Genomic DNA, 20,200 nt, shown 5'->3' with positions numbered 1-20,200 from the left:
GAAGCTGCACACGTACGTGGGACATAGCTAGTTAAGAAGCCGACAAGACTGGCTGTTTGTGAGATATGCTGACCTGCAAGACCAATCGCCAGAAGATCAGAGTGAATGGTGTTCGTCACTCCGGAGCTGTGGTGGCTGACAGGGCTTTGTCCTACTTGAACCTCATGTCTATTCACTGTCTTATCTACATACGTAGGTATTGATATTGTGTGGAGTTGTCTGCTATGTTATGTCGGTCTTTATATCAGGTTGTATAGAGATATTAGATATACTGCAGTGATGTGAAGGTATCCTAGGAATCAGACACTATAAAGAAGATACATACGTATATAATCGGTGCCTGGGTAGATATATATAGGTGGGAGTGTTTGTACTTGATACAAGACCGACCATTGACTACTTAAGCCACTGCTTGATATTCCATGCCCCTTGCATTTGTACCTTGCTCCCTCCATTGAGTAGACTATTCTCAAGATGTTCCCTAGGTAGTACTCTCCTACCTACAATCTGATTATTCTGATCTTCACCCCGATTGGGTTTTGCAGACAAAGAGATTCTCTATCTTATCGCACCGTTGGAGAATGTGGGGAGCGGACACTGCAGGATGAGTCAACACAAGTATCCATATGCTCCACTCAACCCTGGCAATATTACTCCCCCGGTGGTCTTCCTTCTCCCGCCATGGCAATTGCAAATGCACGCGTAATTTTTCTTGATCTTCCCTGACTTTTCCTAATAAAGATAATGGACTATGAGCAACGTCCTAAGCGCACGTCTAATGCGTTCGTTTAATCTACCTTCTTCCCGCCCCCACTTGGCTGATTGATTCCCCGCAGTTGCCAACGCTGTCGTTCCCGCAAAGTCAAGTGCTCCGGCACTCAACCGTGCGACAAATGTCGTCAGCGATGTCAGGATTGTGTGTTTGAGGAGGACCGGAAGATTGTGGTGTCGGAAGAGTGGGTTACTGGTTTCTTGACAAGGAGCGCACTGCTGATGAAATAGGCTGTTTCGATCGCTAAAGCGGAAGGTCGAGGAGTTGGAGAACTCTCCAGCTCCAGCTTATAAGAGAAGAAGTAAAATATCGAAACACGATGGGGTTGATTTGTCCACAGAGGGTAGGCTCATTGGGTTCTCGCGATCGTTTCTCCGTCTCAATGTCCCGCAGTGCACACACCGGAAAACCCCAGAGAATCGACCCCACACCGCCACGAGAGCAACCCGCATGACGAGCGGTTCTCATCCAACCCCTTGGTCTCCCCGTCCTATCTGAAAAACGAACAGCCCCGAAGAAAGACGTGGTGTAGGTGATGGGTCTTCTGTCCTTCGACCAAGGGGTTAACTCGTCGCAGTGTTTCTCGGACCCACCTCCACCTGGTCCTACAGTCGCCGCGTCCTCTCCGTGATCCAGGACCGACTCTACCCCAACAAGATCGAGCCGATCCCGCTGGCCGTCGACGGCGACGCGTACCAAATACATTGGCGACAGGCGAGCTCGGAGGAATTGCCCGATATCAGCGGGCTACCGTCACTCGAGCACGCGCTGTACATAGTCAACACCGTGCAATTCCATTTCGGCTACCTATACCGACTGTTCGACGAGAAGGAATTCCTGCGCAACCTCCACGAGTTTTACGACAATGCCGGTGCCAAAGTACACGAGACGCGCCTCTGGTACGTGCAGTTCTTGGTCATCCTCGCCTTCGGAGAGGCATTGCTGGTGCCCATGCGCAAAGCGTCCAGCACCGCTACCTGGACAAAACTGTTCTCGAGAGCCATGTCCCTGTTACCGGATATCACCGGGCTGTGGCAGAACCCGATCTTGGCCATTGAGGTTCTGACGCTGATAGCCCTCTATTTCCACTCGGTGGACATGCGGGATACTGCGTACTGCTATGTGAGTGTTGGATCCGTTGTGTCGTGACATCACCGACCTGACCATTTAGATTGGCCATGCCATGCGCATGGCTCTGGTCGAGGGTTTACACCGTGCCCCTCCGGTGGAGCAGCTAGGACAGGAACTAGTCGACCGGTGCAACAATATCTGGTGGACCGTGTATGTATTGGACCGGAAATTCGCAGCGTTGATTGGATCGCCCTACTCGGTCAATGATGCGGAAATCACCACCGTTTTGTGGGATCCCCGGACTTGCACGCAGAAGGAGGCTGCCTTGAGTCTGCATGTCAAGATCTCACAGGTGATCACTCGGGTGCTTGGAAGTATGCTCACCACAACCTTGAGGCACGATAACGACATCTTCTGACTGACTCAATTGCAACAGCGGTGTATAGCCCAGATGGAAAACTAGGCGGCGTGTTCCTTCGAAAGCTGCGATCGGTACTGCACGAGATGACGGATCTATCCCGCGAGCTTGATGCCGTGTTTGCTCGTCGCTTCTCTAGCTCCGTAGATGCCATTTCAGGAGTCACCACGCGCTTAACTATTTCTTGCCACCTGGTAAGCCTCGAGGTCTCCCAGGTAAGATAATGCATCTAACAAAATAGTGCATCATCGTAACCACACGACCGCTCGTCCTGAGTCTCCTATGGGAGCGACTTAGCTGCTACGAAGCAGGCGAGCCTTTCCGAACTCTATCAGCACCCGTTCGGACCCTCCTCGAAGCATGCGTCGATTCCGCGACGAAGTCACTACGGATCCTGCTAGCACTACAGGACCACAATATCCTCCGTTCGTAACCGCCTGGACAGTCAATAGAAGCAAAGCTGACTCTACTAGAATCCTTCCTCCCATTTGACCTCGAAAACCTCTTCTCCTCCTTTTTCATCCTATCGGTAATATCAGCAATCCTCCCCGACACCCAGCCCGACCCTGATTTCAACTACCGAGAGATGGGATTCAGTCTGCTCGACGATATGATCTCCCGCGGTAATCGCGTAGCCCAGCTGCGGAAATCGGAAGTCGAGCTGTTGGAGGAGCTTATCCAGCCGCTGGTGCAGGCGTCGGCTCAGCCTGTTGGATCTGAAAATGATGAAAGGTCCCAGACCCCGGGGATCAATGCAGTTCCAACAGTGAGCAGTGTACTACCTGCGGCACCTCTCCCATCTGTGGATATAAATCAGGAAGAAGACCTCAGCTTCGATTGGCGAGATTATGGGTTGTCGCTGGAATACATGTTCTCGGTGACCGATCAGCTCAACGCGAATAATCTTGTTTTGGATGCGGAGAGAGAGGGACTGCAGAATGATTTGTGGCTGTGGAGTGATGGGTAGTGATCAACAAGAAAAAAAATTATATAGACGATGATATCCTGTTTGTTCATCGGGTTTTGCTTTCAATTAAGGTTCCGGGTTGCCTTTATGTTATTGGGTTTTTCAGTGAGACGGGTTAGCGGGAGGGAAAAATGGATTGCAACTTGCGATATCCCTGCATTCGCCATTGGGTGGGATGTAACACTGTCACACGCATGTAAACACACAGTGGAATTCTTTTGGAGTGGTTTCTCATTCGACACTGGCAGAAGAATCTTTCATCAAGACTGTAGCTGAGCCCCCAAATGCTAGTACTGGAGTTTAGACTAAGCTGCTTTTCAGTAGTGTCAATGAACAACTCCTACCTTAGAGAAATATGAGTATGACTCCCGGATTAACGCACCATAGTCTGAAGAAAACAATCACGTCGCAGACACGGCTTCCACGGTGAGATTATTTGTCTGCCTGTTAGGGAAGACATTCCCGGCCAAGCCTCGACCTCACCCTGCGGGCACCACGTTTACGTCCCAGTCCCATCCAAGCGTTCCACTTTCAGACCTAGTCAGGAGTAAACAAGTCACCTCCTAGATTCTCTAATTATTGATCGACCCCGCCAGAGTTAAACATAGCCAATGCCAGAGTTCCGTCTTGAAGCCCAGACCATATGGGTTACTTGCAAGGGGTGACTTTGGAGGAATTTGGCATGCCTTCATACATTCCCGGCCTGGAAAACAAGAGAATCATCAACAATGGTTTGATATTGAAATTCCAGGGCGGGAAGATGGTGTATTTATTACCGCGATCTGCCAGATTTTCTCCCACATGGTGTTCGATGGTCAACTCACTTGCTGGATCGGCACTGCGATGTCTACTGCGACCTTGAGAAGATTGGATCTACTCTACACTCTATAGCGAGAATGCCTATAGTGTGCACATGTAGTTGACGCGCTACTTTGTTCATTTCGGGACATTCAAAACCGCGTGGATTGGCGTGCTGATATACCAACAAGGTCTTTTGCGACGTGTGCATACTGCCCTAACAAGCGCTTCCTATCTCGACACCCCAGCTCGACAGCCATTCGCTACTCGCGACCTTACAGTTACTTCCCATCTGCAAAGCAGCAGAAATAGACGAAGATGCAGTGGAAGACCTTCCTTTTCCTCGTCGCCGCCAATGTAGCGCTGGCACGCATGCAAGGCCACGAGCGACGCCACGACACCCACAAACATGCCCACCATGCCTCGGAGGTAGGAAACCTCGAGGCGTGCGGGAGGACTGAGGTAGTGATCAATGTCAAAACCGTCACTGTCTACACGACCATATCCGGGGATCCGCCTGCAGAGCCCACTACAACCTCCATCCCGACAACCACCGAGCCGGCCCCAGCGCCAACGACAACAACACCCACCCAGCCAGAGCACCCTGAAACCAACCCCAAGCCGGATCAAGCCCCCAAGCCAAGCCCTGACTGGAAAGAACTCCCCCCAAACGACAATTTCACCACCGCCGGCTTCGGCGCCCGCACAATCGACACAAGCGGAAGCCGCGTAACCTACCGCGGCAACATCGGTGACCCATGGGGCAGCAACATAATCAGGATCCCTGCCACATCAGCCTTCAACTATAAATACGTGCTCAAAATGACACGCGGCAGCGACAGCCCCAAGCCCTGGACAGTAGTCTTCTGGAACAAAGTCGGGCCCTCAGGCCAACTAGACGGGTGGTACGGGCACTCAGCGCTAACATTCACACTGGAGGCACACGAGTCCGCATACGTTGCGTTCGACGAGAACAGCCAGGGAGCGTGGGGCGCTGCGGAAGGCACTCAACTACCGAAGGACAAATTCGGCGGGTATAGCTGCACCTGGGGCGAGTTCGATTTCGGGAATGCGGAGAACGGGGGGTGGAGTGGGTGGGATGTTAGTGCGATTCAGGCGCAGGAGGCGGGGCAGATGGTTCAGGGGATGAGGATCTGTGATCATGCTGGGAAGAGGTGTAGTTATCTTACTGAGGGGGCGAGGGAGGTGGTTAATGCTTATACGAAGGGGAAGAAGTTGGTGGATGGGTTGGGGGGGAATGGGCCTGGGGGGGCGGTTAGGTTGGAGGTGCTTGTTGATTATAGGGAATAAGTATGTTTTTGATATCCTTTTTTGTTTTAACATTGTTGTTTTTCTTGAGACTAGGGGTTTGTTGTGTCATTGTGAGTAATAGGATGTCACGACCTTTGTCGTGCAGCATATAGCTCTATCCAGTGATTATGAAGACGATGACTTTGAAGTCGCTGATTATCGTTGGAAACGGTGAGATAATAGAGCAACTGGATGACCCTGATGTTTAGTTTGCCTATCTGGAATTGCCACTAGTAGGCTGTGAGCAAGGCATTGAGAGTCATCAACAATAGCACAAACAGGACGACAAGCGGGGCTCTCAAGCCAATACATCCCTTCACCAGTTCTACACCTTGTCCACTGTCGTCTGGTCGTTCTTCTTTACCCAATCATCCACCCCCTCGATCAGCGCTTTTGTAAACTCAGCATCATAACGCCTTCCATCTTCCCGCCCGATATTCGCCATTTTCCAAGCAGCCCATTTCGTCGCCATGACCCCCTCCGGCGCGCGAAGAATCCCAACAGACACATCCAAGATATGCGGCCGATCAACGCAACCATAGAAAACAGTCGCACCGCATCGACCACAAAAAGACCGGAGCACACCCTCGCTAGACTGATAGGTCTTCGATGTCCCGAGGGCCAGATTCTCCTCAGGGCGAGGGGACATATGATCAGTAGGGACAAAGACCCAACCCGCGAGATTAGCACCATTGACGAGCCGACAGTCGTCGCAGACTTCAATCACGGCATGCCACTTATGTGCCTCTCCCGGCGGGACCCAGTAGCTGTTTGCGGGATCTTCAGTAAACTCTTTGCTTGGGCGAGCGATGTCGAAGGAGACGCCGCCGCAGTGGCATTCCGCGCGCAGGACCTCGTTCTCGTATCTTTCAACTGTCGCTTGTTTCTTGGACGAGATACTCGCTGGGTCATGGGAGACATGGAGTCGATGGGGCCCCACATGTGGGAGCAATCTAGCGAGGTCGCCCGAAGGGGCAGACGAGGCGAATATGTGTTCGTTGATCTTCCAGATTGCGTCGTCGCGATTGGCGTCGAATATAGCGGACGAGATGACCCAGACTGAGTCCTGACAGCCGATGTTGCAGCCGCATGTTGAGCAGAAATATCCAATTGAGTGGCCCTGGGGATGGGTGTAGGGAGTGAGGTTGCTCATGGTGGACGGTGAGATGAACTCGGGCTCTACGCCCTCGGGAAGGTTGGCATGGAAGGTGCAGAAGGTACCATGGGTATAGCGGCATAGGCTGCAGTGGCATAGGTGGACATCTAGGGGTAAGTTGGCCTTGGGTATGGTGATGTTAAAGTGGACATCACGACAGTGACAGGCAGCTGTGAGGGTTTTGGTGTTGGTGGATGACGCCATGCTGGTTCTTGATCGTTGATGTTTACCTGACCTTTGATAGTAACAGATGTTGGAATGAGCGAGGCAAGAAGAGGTCTAATTGACTTGTTATATATTCATTGATTGGAGTCAATGAAAGGGCGCGGTGTCAGGTGATATCAGACGTCTAAAAGAGGGGCCTTGCTCGTATTCATTTGTTACCGACGAGTAACCCCGCCATCTTGATATTATTATATAGCATCTACCGTTGCAGTAATAACACAGCGCTTCTCAATATCATGCTAATAACATGCGAGTAAAGTCTCAACTGGACCGCAGTTGGTTCACGTCTATCCATCCTCCTATCCAGACTTATTCACTTCATCCAAGGCCCGAGAACTATCACTCTCTGACTGTCGACTACACATCCAATCGTCAGTACTTTCCCACACTGGTCTAAATGATGCTATACTTACAATGTTTCCGCGGCATCCCTATCAATTTCCGCAAGCTTGGCACAGTTTGAATGAACTCGGGCAGCGGCTTCCTGGAGATCCCGCAGAACCACCCGGGTCACATCCTGTATATCCTATCAGCGGGTGTATAAAAAGACGCCGGAGTTTGATCCGTTGCTGCCATACCGCGGATGCACCGCCCTGTCCTTGCGATGAGTCGCTAGTGGAGTGAATGAACTGGTCAAGTCGCTTCGAAATCTCTAGGCACTCGCCTGCATCGCGTTTCTGCGAGGGAAGAGCAGCTGCCATAGCAGCCGCCGCAAACACGGTGATGGTGGCGATCTTCATTGTGATTATGGTGGGTATTGTTCGAGCTCGGACGATGCGGTAAGTGCAATGTGGGCTGGACTGAACATTGGAGCAGATCGAGCTTGATGAACGGGGTATTTATATTCTTTGGCTGAATGGTCTACACGTGAGGTGCTCCACGATGCGGCTCTTGGATGCTTTCAGCACTGGAAAGAAACAAAGAGAAGATCCACGAGTTTAGACAGCTCATGTTCTCAAGCCATCAACTCAGCCGCCACAAGGCCTGGATATGAATGTAGGCTGTCCACAATATATACCAGTCTATCCACTTGGTGCGTGCCTCGTAGCGCATCTGTTCGTATTCCGAGCGCCATACAGGTCACAAACAGCAGATGATGATGCTGGGGGCTCCTGATTGGGCGCTTTGCTGTGGCTTGAACAAGCCCTTTTAGATCCTTCCAATCACCGAGGCTTGGATGAGCTGTTTCCTCATCACAAATGGAACTAGTAGTTTGAATACGACAGGCCTTTGTTCCGCGGCCTTAAAAGGATGTTTTTTGACTGGATCATGTCTAATTTTATATATTCGGGAGTACTTTTGGGCTGATAGATGACTTAGCAAAGGTCCGTGATGAGTTGTTTGTTGTCTATATGACTGCAATAATGCTTTCTGATATGAGTGCATTACACGTACCCTATTATTCTCAAGCGCAGGTTTACTTGGACTTTATCAGTTTTGATCTAATTATTTGGCCTATTCAGAGTAGCCGAAAAATGCTTCATCAATAAACAAGGTCATGTCAATACACCGGATCAATCACCAAATGTACCTCCATAACATCAGTCAACGTCAAGCTACAACACCAACGCCATCAAAAATCCGTCGTGCCCCTTCGCCCCCACAGTCTGCATCAAAGACGCATCGACCCGACTGTCTGCACCAACCTTGTCCACCAACGAAACAACCTCTTTCTTATCCGTTCCTGGACCCACAATTCCAAACCTCCTCATGGCTCCGACGGCATTATCCACGTAGACGATACTACCCTTATTAGACAGCCGAACCCCATAGTCAAAGTACGGCCAGTGGTTCTCCCAGTCGGCATCAATGAGCACGAAGTCAAACCTGGGCCGTTGTCCCTGCTCAATCTCTGCCTCGAGCTGCGGCAACACGTCCAGAGCAGACCCGAGCAACACTTCCGCTTCATCGGGGACACTGATCCCGGCGTTGCGGATATTCTGAATAGCGAGCTCTTGTCTGTCCTTGAGAATCTCAATACTGGTCACTTTGCCCCCCTGTCCTCGTTGTCTGAGAGCCTTCGCAAAGCAAATAGTGGAGTAGCCGCCCAGAGTGCCGATCTCGAGGACGTTGCGGGTCCCCGATAGTCGCGTCAGCAGCGAGAGGAACTTGCCCTGTGCTGGGGAGACGGCTATCTGCGGTATTGCGTGGCTGTTGCTGGCGTTGAGGGTATCTTTGAGGTCCTGGGAATTGGGCAGGAGGTGGGGTTCCGCGTAGGAATCGACTTCCGCGGCGAAATCGAGGACGGTTTTGTCGGACATTGTGAAGGGAAGACGGGTGACCGCTTTTGGTTGGCCGAACTTTGATTGGGAAGAAGTTCCGAGGATTTTGGGATGCATTTGACCAAGACGCGTTATTCGAGGGGCTTATATAGAGTCGGTCTGGCGATGACGTCGGTAGTGATGTCCGAGTTGTTCGGACATGCTCGGTCATTGCTGCTCATGCATGGCCGCTGCATCTGAGCGTTATCTCCGACAGACTAAGGTGGACATGGTTGTTTCGAAAGACACAACTTAGAAGCAAGTGGCGCTCAGCCATTCCACAACGCAGCGATGGTCTGGACAAGGATCTGATGACGCAGATGGATCTTGAAAGTTAGAATTGTTTAGCATCCATCTGGGATAGTCTGTGGCAGATTGATAAGATCGGATCCAATGAAGCCTTATCGCCGAAGTGCACGTGCCTTCTCCGACCACAACTCCGAGAGGGGTTCAGTCTCGGACTTGACCGTCTCTTTCTCCTACTCAACCATCAAATTTGGGTCTCGTTCATATCAGATCTTCCCCTTGCGAGATCCCTTGCGGCGAAATTCTCGGGAATATTACCTCCGAACATGGACGATCATCAGCCGACGACTCCCACCGTACAACATTCAACCTGGATAGCCCGTCGCAGGCGAAAACCCCTCTCTTGTACACTCTGTCGCCAACGAAAGCTGAGCTGCGACCGAGAGCGCCCAGCTTGTAGTCGGTGTCGAAATGCTGGACGCAGTGACTCATGTACATATGGAGAGAGGCTTCTGAATACAAGCAGAAAGGAACGTTCAAGGTCGGGGATAAGCGAAGAACCGCGGCTGGAACCTCCGTCTCCGATTCGCGGTGACATCCCTTCTTCCTCTGCTCAACCCCTATCAGCCGTCGTGGATGAGAATATATTGCCTTTACCAGCTCCAAGTCCAACGCGAAACAATCTTTCATGGGGGCTTCCGGCTGCTCATGTCACGGGGCCCGTTGTGGGTTCAGCGCGGCCGGCCATTAAAGCCGACCTCACGAAGTTAAGCAGCCCCGGAGAGCCGAAATCCACCGAGGCGGTCATTTTCCGGGGACAGAATTATACGACTCAGTACTATGGGAGTACTAATCCAACCAGCTTGATCGGACATGTAAGATTGAATCATACCTCTTCGTGTTACTGACAAGGCTAATGACAATGCAGTTTCCCGAGCTCCGGTCTTATATGCGAGAGAGTATCACGCATCACCATTCCCTTGCTAGTGTTCAAAAGGAGCTGAAGGAAATAGATGTCGGGTGGATGCTTGAAAAACGTAAGTTTCCGTCGATGAAAGATGCGGAGCTGCACCTCGTGCTGCCGGACCAATCATTCATGGATGAGGCCATTGGGCTTTATTTCAAGACGTTTGAAACCACATATAGAATAGTGCACAGACCGACGTTTCAAGCGGAATACGACCGACTGAGGAAAGATCCAAAAGACGCGAAACCTGCACTTATAATCCTTATCCTATTGATGATGGCGACAGTCAGCGCCGTGCTTGAAACTGATCGAACCTATATTGGCAGTGCCAGTCTCGGTCGGGAGCGTGGTACGCTATGGATTGAAACTGCAGAGAAGTGGCTACGCCACCAAAGCAAAAAAAACATATACTTGGCAATTTGGCAGATCCGATGTCTATTAGTCGTGGCGAAACAAATGAACCGTTACAAGAAGAAACAGATGTGGTCGGTTGCCGGTGAATTAGTGAGAGACGGTATGGCAGCAGGTTTCCATCGTGACCCTGGACACAAGGTCCGATCGCCCTTTGACCAAGAGATGAGGCGACGACTATGGGCCACAATGATCGAATTGGAACTACAGGCGTCTATTGATCGAGGCATGCCATCAGCTTTAGCCGCCATTCGCATGGACTGTGCCCCACCGCTTGATGTCGACGATGAAGATCTGATGCCCGATTTCGAGCGGGCCCCAGTACCGCGAACCTCCGGGGAACATACAGCCACATCTTTTCTATGCTTGGCTCGGCAGAGCTTTGACTTACGAGTCCGTCTCAACTCGCGCTTGAATGATTTGGATGTGAGCCTGTCATACGAGGAAGTGACGAGGTACGAAGAGATGGTCCTGGCAGAACTCAATAAACTCCCCCGACCGACCGAAGTCAGCAATGCCTCGTCCGCCAGGAAAATGACCGGACTAGCGAGGACCGTTTTAGACCTCCAGCTTCGACAGTTTCTGATATCGCTGCATGCCCCGTTTGCGAGACAGGCTGAAAGTAATTCACGATATACAGTATCACGAATGGTCTGTTTCAATGCAGCTGCCAGCCTGATTGAGCAGCATTTGACCCTTCTTAAAAACAAAAATCCCATTCTTCTGCTGTTCAGAAATGACTATTTCCGGGCTGCCCTGATTCTAGCACATCACGCTTATATTTCATCGCAAATTCAAGGTATGTCCCTCTAGATGTTCTTTGCCCTTGCAATCCAGGTATCTGACAAAAGTGTAGTAGATCTCTACTTCTCGGTAAGCCATGACACAATCATGCAATTCATCCAAAAAGCCCTCTCTATGCTCGAAGACAATATCGCGTACATCGGCACGGGGTTTACGTTTCAGTGGTATATCTCTGCTGCGTCGTCCTTCCTTCGATCTCTTGTCCAGACCGAACGAGCAGCTAGCCTAAAACAAGAGGCGACAAACCAAGTTGTGAAACAGTATTATCGAGTACTTGCAAGCCAAGAAACGTTTTCTCGGGCAAAGGAAAGGACTTGCCCTTTTCATTTCCAGCAGGTAAGGTCCATTTCAAAAGGTTCGGTAACTTTGTTAACGTTTCAAAGTCAAACATGATGGGTACTCCGCCAGACCTACCTGGTGTTATTACAAACCCCACAGAGATGTCTTATATTGACAGTTTATTTTCACAGTCGCAAGTAAGTGATCTGCGTCTTTCAATGGATCAACCCATATTGACGCCCAATAGTTGGACCCATCAGATGCACCGTTTAGTCAATATTTCTTTGGTGACCCCGCCGCATGGACATTTGACAATCTATGGGGAGTTGAGTGAATCAAGAAATGACAAAAAATGTATTAGGGATGAATATACTGCGTGTTTCACAATCGATCAGATGAATCAATGTCTGGGACTCATCTCGAAGCTAGTTTTACTGAAGTACCATTCCCTCAGACGATAACATCAAGCGAAAAGCAAATCTCGTCAATAATAATGCTGCTGCTCGACTGAACAAGACCTGCGATTTGGACGTATTTCTCCGCACCTTTTACTGCCCTTAGGACTGATGGGTCGTGCATGCTAAACGAGAACAATCCAAGTAATAGCACGCCACAGCTTTACAGGCCTCGGATATTCCATGGAGAGCTAGAACTAGTCGATCTATTTACCAGTGCGCTTTTCGCGATCAAAAGCACAAATGAGCCACTTTCGCGGGGTTTGCATTGACAATCGTGGGAGAATGCCTTCTACATAGTGGACTAAATCCGTTGGCCTAATACCCAGTCATTTATCCCGATTTTTCTTTCACATGAGCAACATAAAGTCGATCATGATAAGAATTATACATATTCTCAGGATCTGCAAAATATTCTCGCTGAGAAATCAAGTCAATGAAAGCGTGTCTCGCCAAGTCTCGCCATCGTTCCCTGTTGTCGCGCAACGCTTCCCCTCCCGATGATGCCATTCCTACTGTGATGATGGAAACATCGGCCGCACCTTTGAGGTGTCGCGTAATTGACCATCATGGATTCATCTTTGACAGTTATGCTTGCAGTGTCACTGTCAAAGGTATCATTGTCATCGTTATTTCAAGCATTGACTCGAAAGGGAAACTTTATCATCGCAGGGAATGTCACTTGGGTCAGAAATCAGACATTGACTACGGCGCTCCAGCTACTAAGCACAATGCCATTTCCCACTCTGCAAGTTACATAGAAACCCATTGGCAATTAACAGACATTATTCGACGTTCAATCCTCTGATATGACTGGCTAAGAATATCACAAAGATAGGCGGTTTTTCGCAATGACCACGACCACGTTTCTTAGCCTTCGCGCGACCTGACTTCCAAAAGGCGTGCCAGGAATCGGGGACAGTAGGTCGGGGTATATATCATTCCTCGCGATATCCAAATGTTGGGGGTTCTCTTGGCCAGGTAGTTTAATTGACACTTGCCAAACCATGGCCACCAAGACGACTGTCACCACAAATCTCGTGGAGCATCCTAGCAGTAGCCCCTACGAGACCGTGGTTGATCAAAAAGGCCACACTATCGAAACCACGAAGCATGACGAGGAGTTGAGCACCGATGGGGATAACCCTTTTGCAGATCCAGAGGTCGCGGAGCGGTATGCTATCCTCTATGAAAAGGCACAGTATGAATGTCGCCATGTTTTTGATCCGACCTTGACCTGGACCCCGGAGGAGGAGAAAGCCATCGTGCGAAAGTTGGATTGGCGCGTGTGTTTATGGGCAGTATGTTCTCCCGTATTGGAACAGAGATGATGCATGCTGATATTTGGCATGATAAGTGCATCATGTTTTTTGGATTGCAGGTGGATCGAGGGAACTTGGTACAAGCCGTCTCCGATAACTTGCTGGATGACCTTAAGCTATCAACAAATGGTACGTTTTCATGCAGTTCAACTATATAATGTCATTGCTAATTGGTATTTTGCAGACTACAATACCGGCAATATCATCTTCTACGTTTCGTTTCTGTTTGCAGAACTGCCATCTCAGCTGGTGTCAAAGTTCATCGGTCCTGATCGCTGGATTCCGATACAGATTTCGCTGTGGTCTATAGTTGCAATTTCGCAGGCGGCTCTCTCTGGGCGGTCTTCGTTCTTTGCGACGAGATCTCTACTAGGAATTCTAGAGGTAATAATTGTCGCCTTGATTTCCAAGCCTTTCTAATTTCTCTCTTTGCTTTTACACCCGATCATCTGACTTATAACAGGGCGGCTTCATTCCGGACATCATCTTATGGCTGTCCTATTTTTACACCAGCCGTGAACTTCCTACGCGTCTTAGGTAGGTTCTGATAGTCTCTCTGTTACACCCTCACGCTCACATTGGGATAGCTTTTTCTGGACAGCATACGGCTTGACGACCATCATAACAGCGTTCATGGCATATGGTATTTTACACATGAGAGGCGTACTTGGATGGGCAGGATGGAGGCAAGTCTACAGTCCCAAATCTCTGCAAAGTTTAAATTCCTAACATACATTTCCCACAGATGGCTGTTTCTAATCGAGGGCCTGATCACCTTACTGATTGGTTTAGCCTCTTTCTTCAAGATGCCTGCGTCTGCAGTGGAGACCAAGAAGTGGTTTCGCCCAAAAGGCTGGTTCAACGATCGTGAGGTTAGAATTGTTGTCAATCGTGTTCTACGCGACGACCCTTCCAAAGGTATACACAAATTTGGCTTATGCAGAGAGCTCAATCAATACTAATGTACGGAATAGGGGATATGCACAACCGCCAAGCGGTAACCCCTAAACGCCTATGGAATGCCCTACGAGACTATGATCTGTGGCCGATGTACCTTTTGGGCGTAATCGTGTTCACGCCTATGGTTCCAATGAGCGCATACATCACGCTATTGCTAAGAGGTATTGGGTTTGATACCGTACGTCCACTACCTCTGTCTTTCGTATTGCATTGTTATACTAACAAAAGGCATAGTTTGTTACAAACCTCCTGACTATCCCCTCCAGCGTAGGCCACATCATCTCTCTACTCGTCCTGACCCAGATCAGCGAGCGCCTGAACCAGCGCGCTCTAGTCGCTATCTCACAATCTATCTGGACACTGCCATGCATAGCAGCATTAAGGTTCTGGCCAGATGTGATGGACAATAAGTGGGGCACTTATGCGATCATCACTACATTGCTGTGCTTTCCATACGCCCACGCTATTCTTGTCGGGTGGGTCTCGAAGAACTCGAATAATGTGGGCACACGGACTGTATCAGCGGCCGTCTACAACAGTAAGTCTACTATTGTCCAAGGAAGTCTAACTGAAAATCCTGTCTCACACGGTACAGTGTCCGTCCAATTAGGATCCGTCATTGGAAACAACATCTACCGCGAGGACGACAAGCCCAAATATCGAAGGGGTAATAGTGTTTTGCTGGCGCTGAATATCTTAGGGATAGTAGTTTTTATTGGGACAAAGGTGTATTACGTGTCGAGGAATCGATACCGTGATCGCATTTGGGCTGCCATGACGGAGGAGGTGAGTTTGGAACTGACACTATCATCAAAATCTTATATAAAAGAGACACTGACCGTATTTCCTGCAGCAACGGCTAGATTATTCGAGGAATACTACTGATACGGGGAGCAAGAGGCTGGACTTTCGATTTGCCCATTAGGGTAACGGGATGGCTGTGGGAATTTGACACAAATGATGGAGATGGCTTGGACATAGAATGTGAGTTATTTTAGAAACTGCTGCTGGTTAGAAATAAACTTATTGATGATAGCGATAGTTCCGTCAAAGCGATGTAGCAATTCGCCTCAATTGATATCGAAACTATTCCCGGCATGAAGAAACATAACCATTTGGTGTTCCAGCCAATTCAATATCTCGAATTGTGTCAGCCTATATGGAGACTGGACTATACTATCTTTTAATCGTGTCACTTTCTCCTAGCCCAGGATTCATGGGTATCTGCTTTCAACTACGGTTTCTCGTTCACCCTCTACGCGTGATAAGGAGTGTTAATGGGCAGAGAATTTGGTTTTACCTTTGATAGGTAACAGATAGTCTCGTTATACTAGAATGGTGACCATAACAGATAAGGGAAGCATTATTCTGATGACATCCATTGTCTTTTACGTATCTTGCGGCGGATATCAGAAAACATCTTCAAATTCTGCAGTAACTAGTATACTTGATGATGATGCATCACTGTGTTGACTACCTGATAGAAATATTTGTGCAAAGTACAATCTATCTGACAGAAGGCATTGACACATGAGGCTGTAGCAGTGCGGAGCTAACGGTTCAGGCTAGCGAGGCGAAACCGGCTTAGCACGAAACTAACATAGTAGTATATCCGAAAGCTTTGATCAGGATAGATAGATAACCGGCCATAAGAAGTCAGTGCCCCGCTTCCCCGCAGTATATGCTAACATGGGCCGAAACGCGGCCTTTCTCCAGCCGATGGTGCCGTGAGGAAGAAGAGGGGTTCTTTAACTCTTCCCCTCTGCAAAAGGAGGGCTCTCTCTCCGTCCGCTTCCAAACCCCCGTCTTCTGCGCTTCTCCCCATCTCAAACCAGGCCTACGACCGCAGACATCATGACTATTGCCGAAGGTGCCTCGTCTAGTGGCACCGCTCCCGCGAACCCCGAGCATGGTGGTCGCTTCGAGCTAGACGCTCTGGTAGTCGGAGGTGGCTTCTCGGGCTGCTATATGCTCCATAAGCTGCGTGATGAGCTCAACCTAAACGCGAAGCTCTTCGAAGCGGGCACCGCACTAGGCGGCACATGGCACCGCAACCGGTACCCGGGCGCTCGCGTCGACGTGGCCGTCCCAGGGTACGAGTACTCGATGGAACAGATCTGGAACGACTGGAAGTGGACGGAGAAGTACCCGGGGCAGGCAGAGCTGGAGGCCTACTTCAACCACGTCGACAAGACACTGTCTCTCAGCAAGGACTGCTACTTCAACACTGAAGTGTGCGACGCCCGGTTCGACACCGAGAGCGCGACTTGGACCATCAGCACCAAGGACGGCAAATGCGCGCGCGCGAAGTACCTCATCGTTGCGGTTGGCTTCGCTGCGAAGCAGCACGTCCCTGACTGGAAGGGCCTGGACACCTTCGCCGGTGACATCTACTACTCTGCGAACTGGCCAACGGAGCATGTCGACGTCCGCGGTAAGCGGGTCGCTGTCATTGGTACCGGGTCGACTGGTATTCAGATTATTCAGGAGTGGGCTAAAGATGCGGCCGAGACAACTGTCTTCCAGCGCACGCCGAACACCGCGCTCCCCATGTGCCAGTCGGTGCTTCCGCCGGGTGTGCAAGAAGACAGAGCCAGCCGGTTGCAGATCTTCGAAGACAACAAGATGACCAACACGGGACTGGAGATATCACCCATCCCGCAGAACACGATGGATGTGTCGCCCGAGGAGCGCCTGGCGACGTACGAGCGGCTGTACGGCGGCGGTGGGCTGTGGTTCTGGAACATAAACTACCAGGACCTGTTGGTAGACCCTGTCGCGAATCGCGAGGCGTACGATTTCTGGGCGAAGAAGACTCGGGCGAGGATAAACGATCCGCGCGCGCGTGATCTGCTGGCTCCGCTGGAACCATTGCATCCGTGGGGCGTGAAGCGGCCGTCGCTAGAGCAAAATTACTACGAGCTGTTCAACAAGCCTAATGTGCGACTTGTGAGCACCCGCGAAAGCCCTATCGTCGAGATCCGGCCCAACGGTATCGTGACAGAGGGTGGGCAGCTGTACGAGGTGGATATGATTGCCGTCGCGACGGGATTCGATACCGTGACGGGCGGGATCAAGGATGTGGGGATCAAGGACAAATATGGGTTTGACGTCGCCGACCAGTGGAATAAGCAGGGGGTGCGGACCCACCTCGGGATGATGGTCGGTGGGTGTCCGAACCTGTTCATGCCGTATAGTGCGCAGTCGCCATCTGTGTTTACGAACGGCCCGACATCGATTGAATTCCAGGTGCGGTGGATTGCTGATGTCATTCAGAAGATGCGGGAACTTGGAGTACGCGCAGTCGATGTAAGCAAAGAGTCGGAACAGGCGTGGAAAAAGGAGGTTACAGAGATTGCGAATATGACTCTGTTGCCTAAAGCCAAGTCGTGGTACATGGGTGCAAACGTTCCAGGGAAGCCGGTGGAGCCACTGTTTTATCTTGGTGGGATGCTGCTGTACCGCGAGAGGTGTCTGGAGACTTCTCGTGGGGAACTTGATGGTCTTGTTAAGATGTGAAATTATAGATATGTTGGAGGTGATTGGATCTGGCCTGTATTTTCAGGATTATTGCACTAATGCTAGTCGAATTTGGATTCCTGATGTAAAGTGTAGGCTGTATCATGGGCGATAAACATGCTTGTAAAGTGTTTTCCGTGAATACATATATCACGCGGCTCGTTGCGACGCGCAAACCCAACTTATCACGAACATTAGGGTTCTGAAAGACCAGCCGTAACCATAAGCCTTTTCTGGTACAGTCCGGTCCTCCGTCCACGATTGAACGTCTGGGATAGATCAAAATGTACCTCTGAATAACCACTTATTCGGGGAAATATAAATAAATCCGGAGCTTGCTCGATTTGGATTGTTTGGCAGCTTGGGTTTTTGGGTATCATTCAAATTTGAGAGCATGTATCGTTTTCGTAGCGCATGTCAGCGACTGCCGGATGCTTCCCCTTGTATAGATCGGCAATTGAACCAGCGGAGTGTAGAACGAAGTTGCGTGAAAGCCTTCGATATTCCACCAAAGATCATGTCAAATCACGCCACTGAAACACCCTCTAGGTTCTCGTAGTACCGGCGATCCATACCGGCCTGTGCCCTAGCCTCCATGTTGAACGGCTCCTTGATGTGACCCTTGAAGTACTTTTCGACATTACTGCGGAAGACATGCACCGGGTCCGTTTCCTCCTCCTGGCAGATCCACGTAAGCCATCGATGGCCGGTGGTAACGTGCGTGATCTCATCATTATGGATAACTTCCAGAACATCAACGCTCGGGCTGTCACCCGCCTTGCGAAACTTTTCAATAGTCATCGGGTTCACATCTAGCCCGCGAGCTTCATGAACCAGGGCAATGATCGAGATCCGCGCCCGGAGATCATGCGCAGTGGTAATCGCCGAGTCCCACAGACCGTGGTGGACAGGAAGTGCGCCAAAGTGCGAGCCCATTTCTTCAATTCGCGCACGCAGCAAAGAGAAATGCTTCGCTTCGTCGTTGGCCACCTTGAGCCAGTCGTGGTAGAAGGCTCGTGGCAGGTCTCGCGAGCTGTCCTTGGATAAGGGATCCGTCTGAAAGGTTGCAAAGCGGATGCAGATGTCGATTGCAAGGTCGATCGCCCATAATTCAATGTTGGCCAGTGCGTGGAGCATTGAAATCCTACTCTTCAGTGTGCCTCCGCGACCAGCGCGCGGCATATTCCACGGCTGGACTTCCGTCAATCCCTGCCGCGGTGGTTGCGCCGGGGCCTGAACAGTACCGCACCCAAGGGGCATGGGTGACGACGTGCCTTCCCTCTGCGAGAAGGTGGCGAACAGGTGGGCAGTCAACTCAATCTTGTGTTCTGGATGAGGCGTATTCAAAATATGAGCGCACCAGTCGCAAAGAGTGGCGGCTTCATCCAGATATTTAGCATCGCCTGCAGACTCCTGGTTGGACGGCGACAAAGGCGCTCCGGCCGTACCGTCCTTCTTCAGTCGGAACTGCTCGCTGACCGGCTCAATCGTCTTCAGAGTAACTCCCTCCGCGTTAGGACCGATAAAATGCAAGATCACCGACTCTCCACGAACGTTGACAGGGAATGTGCATGCCGTAATTCCCACGCTCGATTCTCCCGTCTCTACGTTGAAGTCGTACGCATGCCACGGACACGAGACGATGTACCCCGAGTCTTCAATGTCCACTTGAGAGTCTTGCATTGGACCGCCGGCATGAGGGCACTCGGCCTCCATTGCATAGTACGACCACCCATCGTCCGTTTCATTGTCCGCCTTACTCTTGTCTTTCGACGGCTCGATCGCCGGTAGCCGAAAGAGCACTATTCGCTTTCCAGTTGAGAGTTGAACAACATAGCGCGCTTGCGTGAAGTTCGAAAGCAAGCCCAGGTCTACCTTTGACATTTTGAAATCGGTGCAGCGCGTTGGGACTGAAGGAAAATGAAGATATTCGCACGCTGAAGTGGTAGTGGTTCGATACATGTGGAATTTTAAGCTGAGTCATACTGGATTAGTAATGATGGCGGGGCAACTATGCATTTATCATACAGTTAGTGCACTCCCAGCATAACTTTATGTTTATTTTCCCTTGAGACGCAGAAGCATCGGCTCTAAACGATAACCCTTGCAATTACTCACCTGTCATCGAGGTTTAGATGCTACTCTAAGATCACACGATATATTTCTTCAAGATGTGAGAAGACTCAATACCGAAGAATTGGTAGCTAGGCGGGAAAAAGGACGAGATCCGCGTCGGCACCTGTACACCACTACTACTT

General features: G+C 50.4%; 9 protein-coding genes across 9 annotated transcripts; 5 read left to right on the top strand and 4 right to left on the bottom strand.

The window, feature by feature from the left end:
• The first annotated feature begins 695 nt into the window (after positions 1 to 695).
• Positions 696 to 3,410, top strand: BDW47DRAFT_111259 (putative C6 transcription factor). The gene is made up of 9 exons (XM_024813917.1): positions 696 to 782; positions 837 to 956; positions 1,003 to 1,115; positions 1,166 to 1,300; positions 1,350 to 1,894; positions 1,944 to 2,217; positions 2,280 to 2,455; positions 2,503 to 2,686; positions 2,735 to 3,410. Exons 1-9 carry the CDS (start codon positions 745 to 747, stop codon positions 3,226 to 3,228), a joined length of 2,079 nt encoding a protein of 692 aa, XP_024668912.1. The 5' UTR covers positions 696 to 744; the 3' UTR covers positions 3,229 to 3,410.
• A 934-nt stretch (positions 3,411 to 4,344) lies between these two features.
• Positions 4,345 to 5,337, top strand: BDW47DRAFT_128585 (putative allergen Asp F4-like; the record flags this gene model as incomplete). The annotated part of the gene is made up of 1 exon (XM_024816865.1): positions 4,345 to 5,337. The coding sequence occupies one exon, from the start codon at positions 4,345 to 4,347 to the stop codon at positions 5,335 to 5,337; it is 993 nt and encodes a 330-aa protein (XP_024668911.1).
• Positions 5,338 to 5,540: 203 nt separating this feature from the next.
• BDW47DRAFT_111256 (GFA family protein) lies at positions 5,541 to 6,766 on the bottom strand. The gene has a single exon (XM_024813916.1). It carries the CDS (start codon positions 6,695 to 6,697, stop codon positions 5,663 to 5,665), a length of 1,035 nt encoding a protein of 344 aa, XP_024668910.1. The 5' UTR covers positions 6,698 to 6,766; the 3' UTR covers positions 5,541 to 5,662.
• A 171-nt stretch (positions 6,767 to 6,937) lies between these two features.
• On the bottom strand, positions 6,938 to 7,668 carry BDW47DRAFT_111255 (uncharacterized protein). Its single transcript, XM_024813915.1, has 3 exons — positions 7,297 to 7,668; positions 7,132 to 7,235; positions 6,938 to 7,075 (listed from the first exon to the last, which is right to left on the bottom strand). Exons 1-3 carry the CDS (start codon positions 7,456 to 7,458, stop codon positions 7,018 to 7,020), a joined length of 324 nt encoding a protein of 107 aa, XP_024668909.1. The 5' UTR covers positions 7,459 to 7,668; the 3' UTR covers positions 6,938 to 7,017.
• A 513-nt stretch (positions 7,669 to 8,181) lies between these two features.
• Positions 8,182 to 9,392, bottom strand: BDW47DRAFT_111254 (O-methyltransferase). Its single transcript, XM_024813914.1, has one exon. The coding sequence runs from the start codon at positions 9,055 to 9,057 to the stop codon at positions 8,275 to 8,277; it is 783 nt and encodes a 260-aa protein (XP_024668908.1). The 5' UTR covers positions 9,058 to 9,392; the 3' UTR covers positions 8,182 to 8,274.
• Positions 9,393 to 9,479: 87 nt separating this feature from the next.
• On the top strand, positions 9,480 to 12,194 carry BDW47DRAFT_70148 (uncharacterized protein). The gene is made up of 5 exons (XM_024819641.1): positions 9,480 to 10,100; positions 10,154 to 11,402; positions 11,460 to 11,743; positions 11,791 to 11,883; positions 11,934 to 12,194. The coding sequence occupies exons 1-5, from the start codon at positions 9,552 to 9,554 to the stop codon at positions 12,018 to 12,020; spliced, it is 2,262 nt and encodes a 753-aa protein (XP_024668907.1). The 5' UTR covers positions 9,480 to 9,551; the 3' UTR covers positions 12,021 to 12,194.
• Positions 12,195 to 13,148: 954 nt separating this feature from the next.
• BDW47DRAFT_133920 (permease of the major facilitator superfamily) lies at positions 13,149 to 15,348 on the top strand (the record flags this gene model as incomplete). Its single annotated transcript, XM_024817963.1, has 10 exons — positions 13,149 to 13,442; positions 13,499 to 13,592; positions 13,648 to 13,847; positions 13,927 to 14,000; positions 14,051 to 14,149; positions 14,209 to 14,381; positions 14,438 to 14,601; positions 14,658 to 14,961; positions 15,019 to 15,209; positions 15,277 to 15,348. The coding sequence occupies 10 exons, from the start codon at positions 13,149 to 13,151 to the stop codon at positions 15,346 to 15,348; spliced, it is 1,665 nt and encodes a 554-aa protein (XP_024668906.1).
• Positions 15,349 to 16,116: 768 nt separating this feature from the next.
• On the top strand, positions 16,117 to 18,205 carry BDW47DRAFT_70143 (flavin-containing monooxygenase). The gene has a single exon (XM_024819639.1). It carries the CDS (start codon positions 16,278 to 16,280, stop codon positions 17,940 to 17,942), a length of 1,665 nt encoding a protein of 554 aa, XP_024668905.1. The 5' UTR covers positions 16,117 to 16,277; the 3' UTR covers positions 17,943 to 18,205.
• On the bottom strand, positions 18,206 to 19,851 carry BDW47DRAFT_70144 (Rieske [2Fe-2S] domain protein). The gene has a single exon (XM_024819640.1). It carries the CDS (start codon positions 19,824 to 19,826, stop codon positions 18,468 to 18,470), a length of 1,359 nt encoding a protein of 452 aa, XP_024668904.1. The 5' UTR covers positions 19,827 to 19,851; the 3' UTR covers positions 18,206 to 18,467.
• Between the last annotated feature and the right edge of the window lie 349 nt (positions 19,852 to 20,200).

Source organism: Aspergillus candidus (genome assembly GCF_002847045.1).
Source record: "Aspergillus candidus strain CBS 102.13 unplaced genomic scaffold BDW47scaffold_54, whole genome shotgun sequence".
Taxonomy (NCBI): domain Eukaryota; kingdom Fungi; phylum Ascomycota; class Eurotiomycetes; order Eurotiales; family Aspergillaceae; genus Aspergillus; species Aspergillus candidus.
Note: the sequence above shows the minus strand (reverse complement) of the source record. Positions and strands in the feature narration are given on the sequence as shown.

Excerpts from the sequence above, each read along its gene's own strand:
- BDW47DRAFT_111259 (XM_024813917.1), top strand. The coding sequence starts at position 745 with ATGGACTATGAGCAACGTCCTAAGCGCACGTCTAATGC. Across the intron at positions 957-1,002 it reads AAGATTGTGGTGTCGGAAGA|GCTGTTTCGATCGCTAAAGC; the intron begins GTGGGTTACTGG and ends CTGATGAAATAG. Across the intron at positions 2,456-2,502 it reads TAACTATTTCTTGCCACCTG|TGCATCATCGTAACCACACG; the intron begins GTAAGCCTCGAG and ends CTAACAAAATAG.
- BDW47DRAFT_111256 (XM_024813916.1), bottom strand. The coding sequence starts at position 6,697 with ATGGCGTCATCCACCAACACCAAAACCCTCACAGCTGCCTGTCACTGT.
- BDW47DRAFT_111255 (XM_024813915.1), bottom strand. The coding sequence starts at position 7,458 with ATGAAGATCGCCACCATCACCGTGTTTGCGGCGGCTGCTATGGCAGCT. Across the intron at positions 7,236-7,296 it reads GACAGGGCGGTGCATCCGCG|GATGTGACCCGGGTGGTTCT; the intron begins GTATGGCAGCAA and ends TAGGATATACAG. Across the intron at positions 7,076-7,131 it reads AGGGATGCCGCGGAAACATT|TCGACAGTCAGAGAGTGATA; the intron begins GTAAGTATAGCA and ends TTGGATGTGTAG.
- BDW47DRAFT_111254 (XM_024813914.1), bottom strand. The coding sequence starts at position 9,057 with ATGCATCCCAAAATCCTCGGAACTTCTTCCCAATCAAAGTTCGGCCAA.
- BDW47DRAFT_70148 (XM_024819641.1), top strand. The coding sequence starts at position 9,552 with ATGGACGATCATCAGCCGACGACTCCCACCGTACAACATTCAACCTGG. Across the intron at positions 10,101-10,153 it reads CAACCAGCTTGATCGGACAT|TTTCCCGAGCTCCGGTCTTA; the intron begins GTAAGATTGAAT and ends ATGACAATGCAG. Across the intron at positions 11,884-11,933 it reads GTTTATTTTCACAGTCGCAA|TTGGACCCATCAGATGCACC; the intron begins GTAAGTGATCTG and ends GACGCCCAATAG.
- BDW47DRAFT_70143 (XM_024819639.1), top strand. The coding sequence starts at position 16,278 with ATGACTATTGCCGAAGGTGCCTCGTCTAGTGGCACCGCTCCCGCGAAC.
- BDW47DRAFT_70144 (XM_024819640.1), bottom strand. The coding sequence starts at position 19,826 with ATGTCAAAGGTAGACCTGGGCTTGCTTTCGAACTTCACGCAAGCGCGC.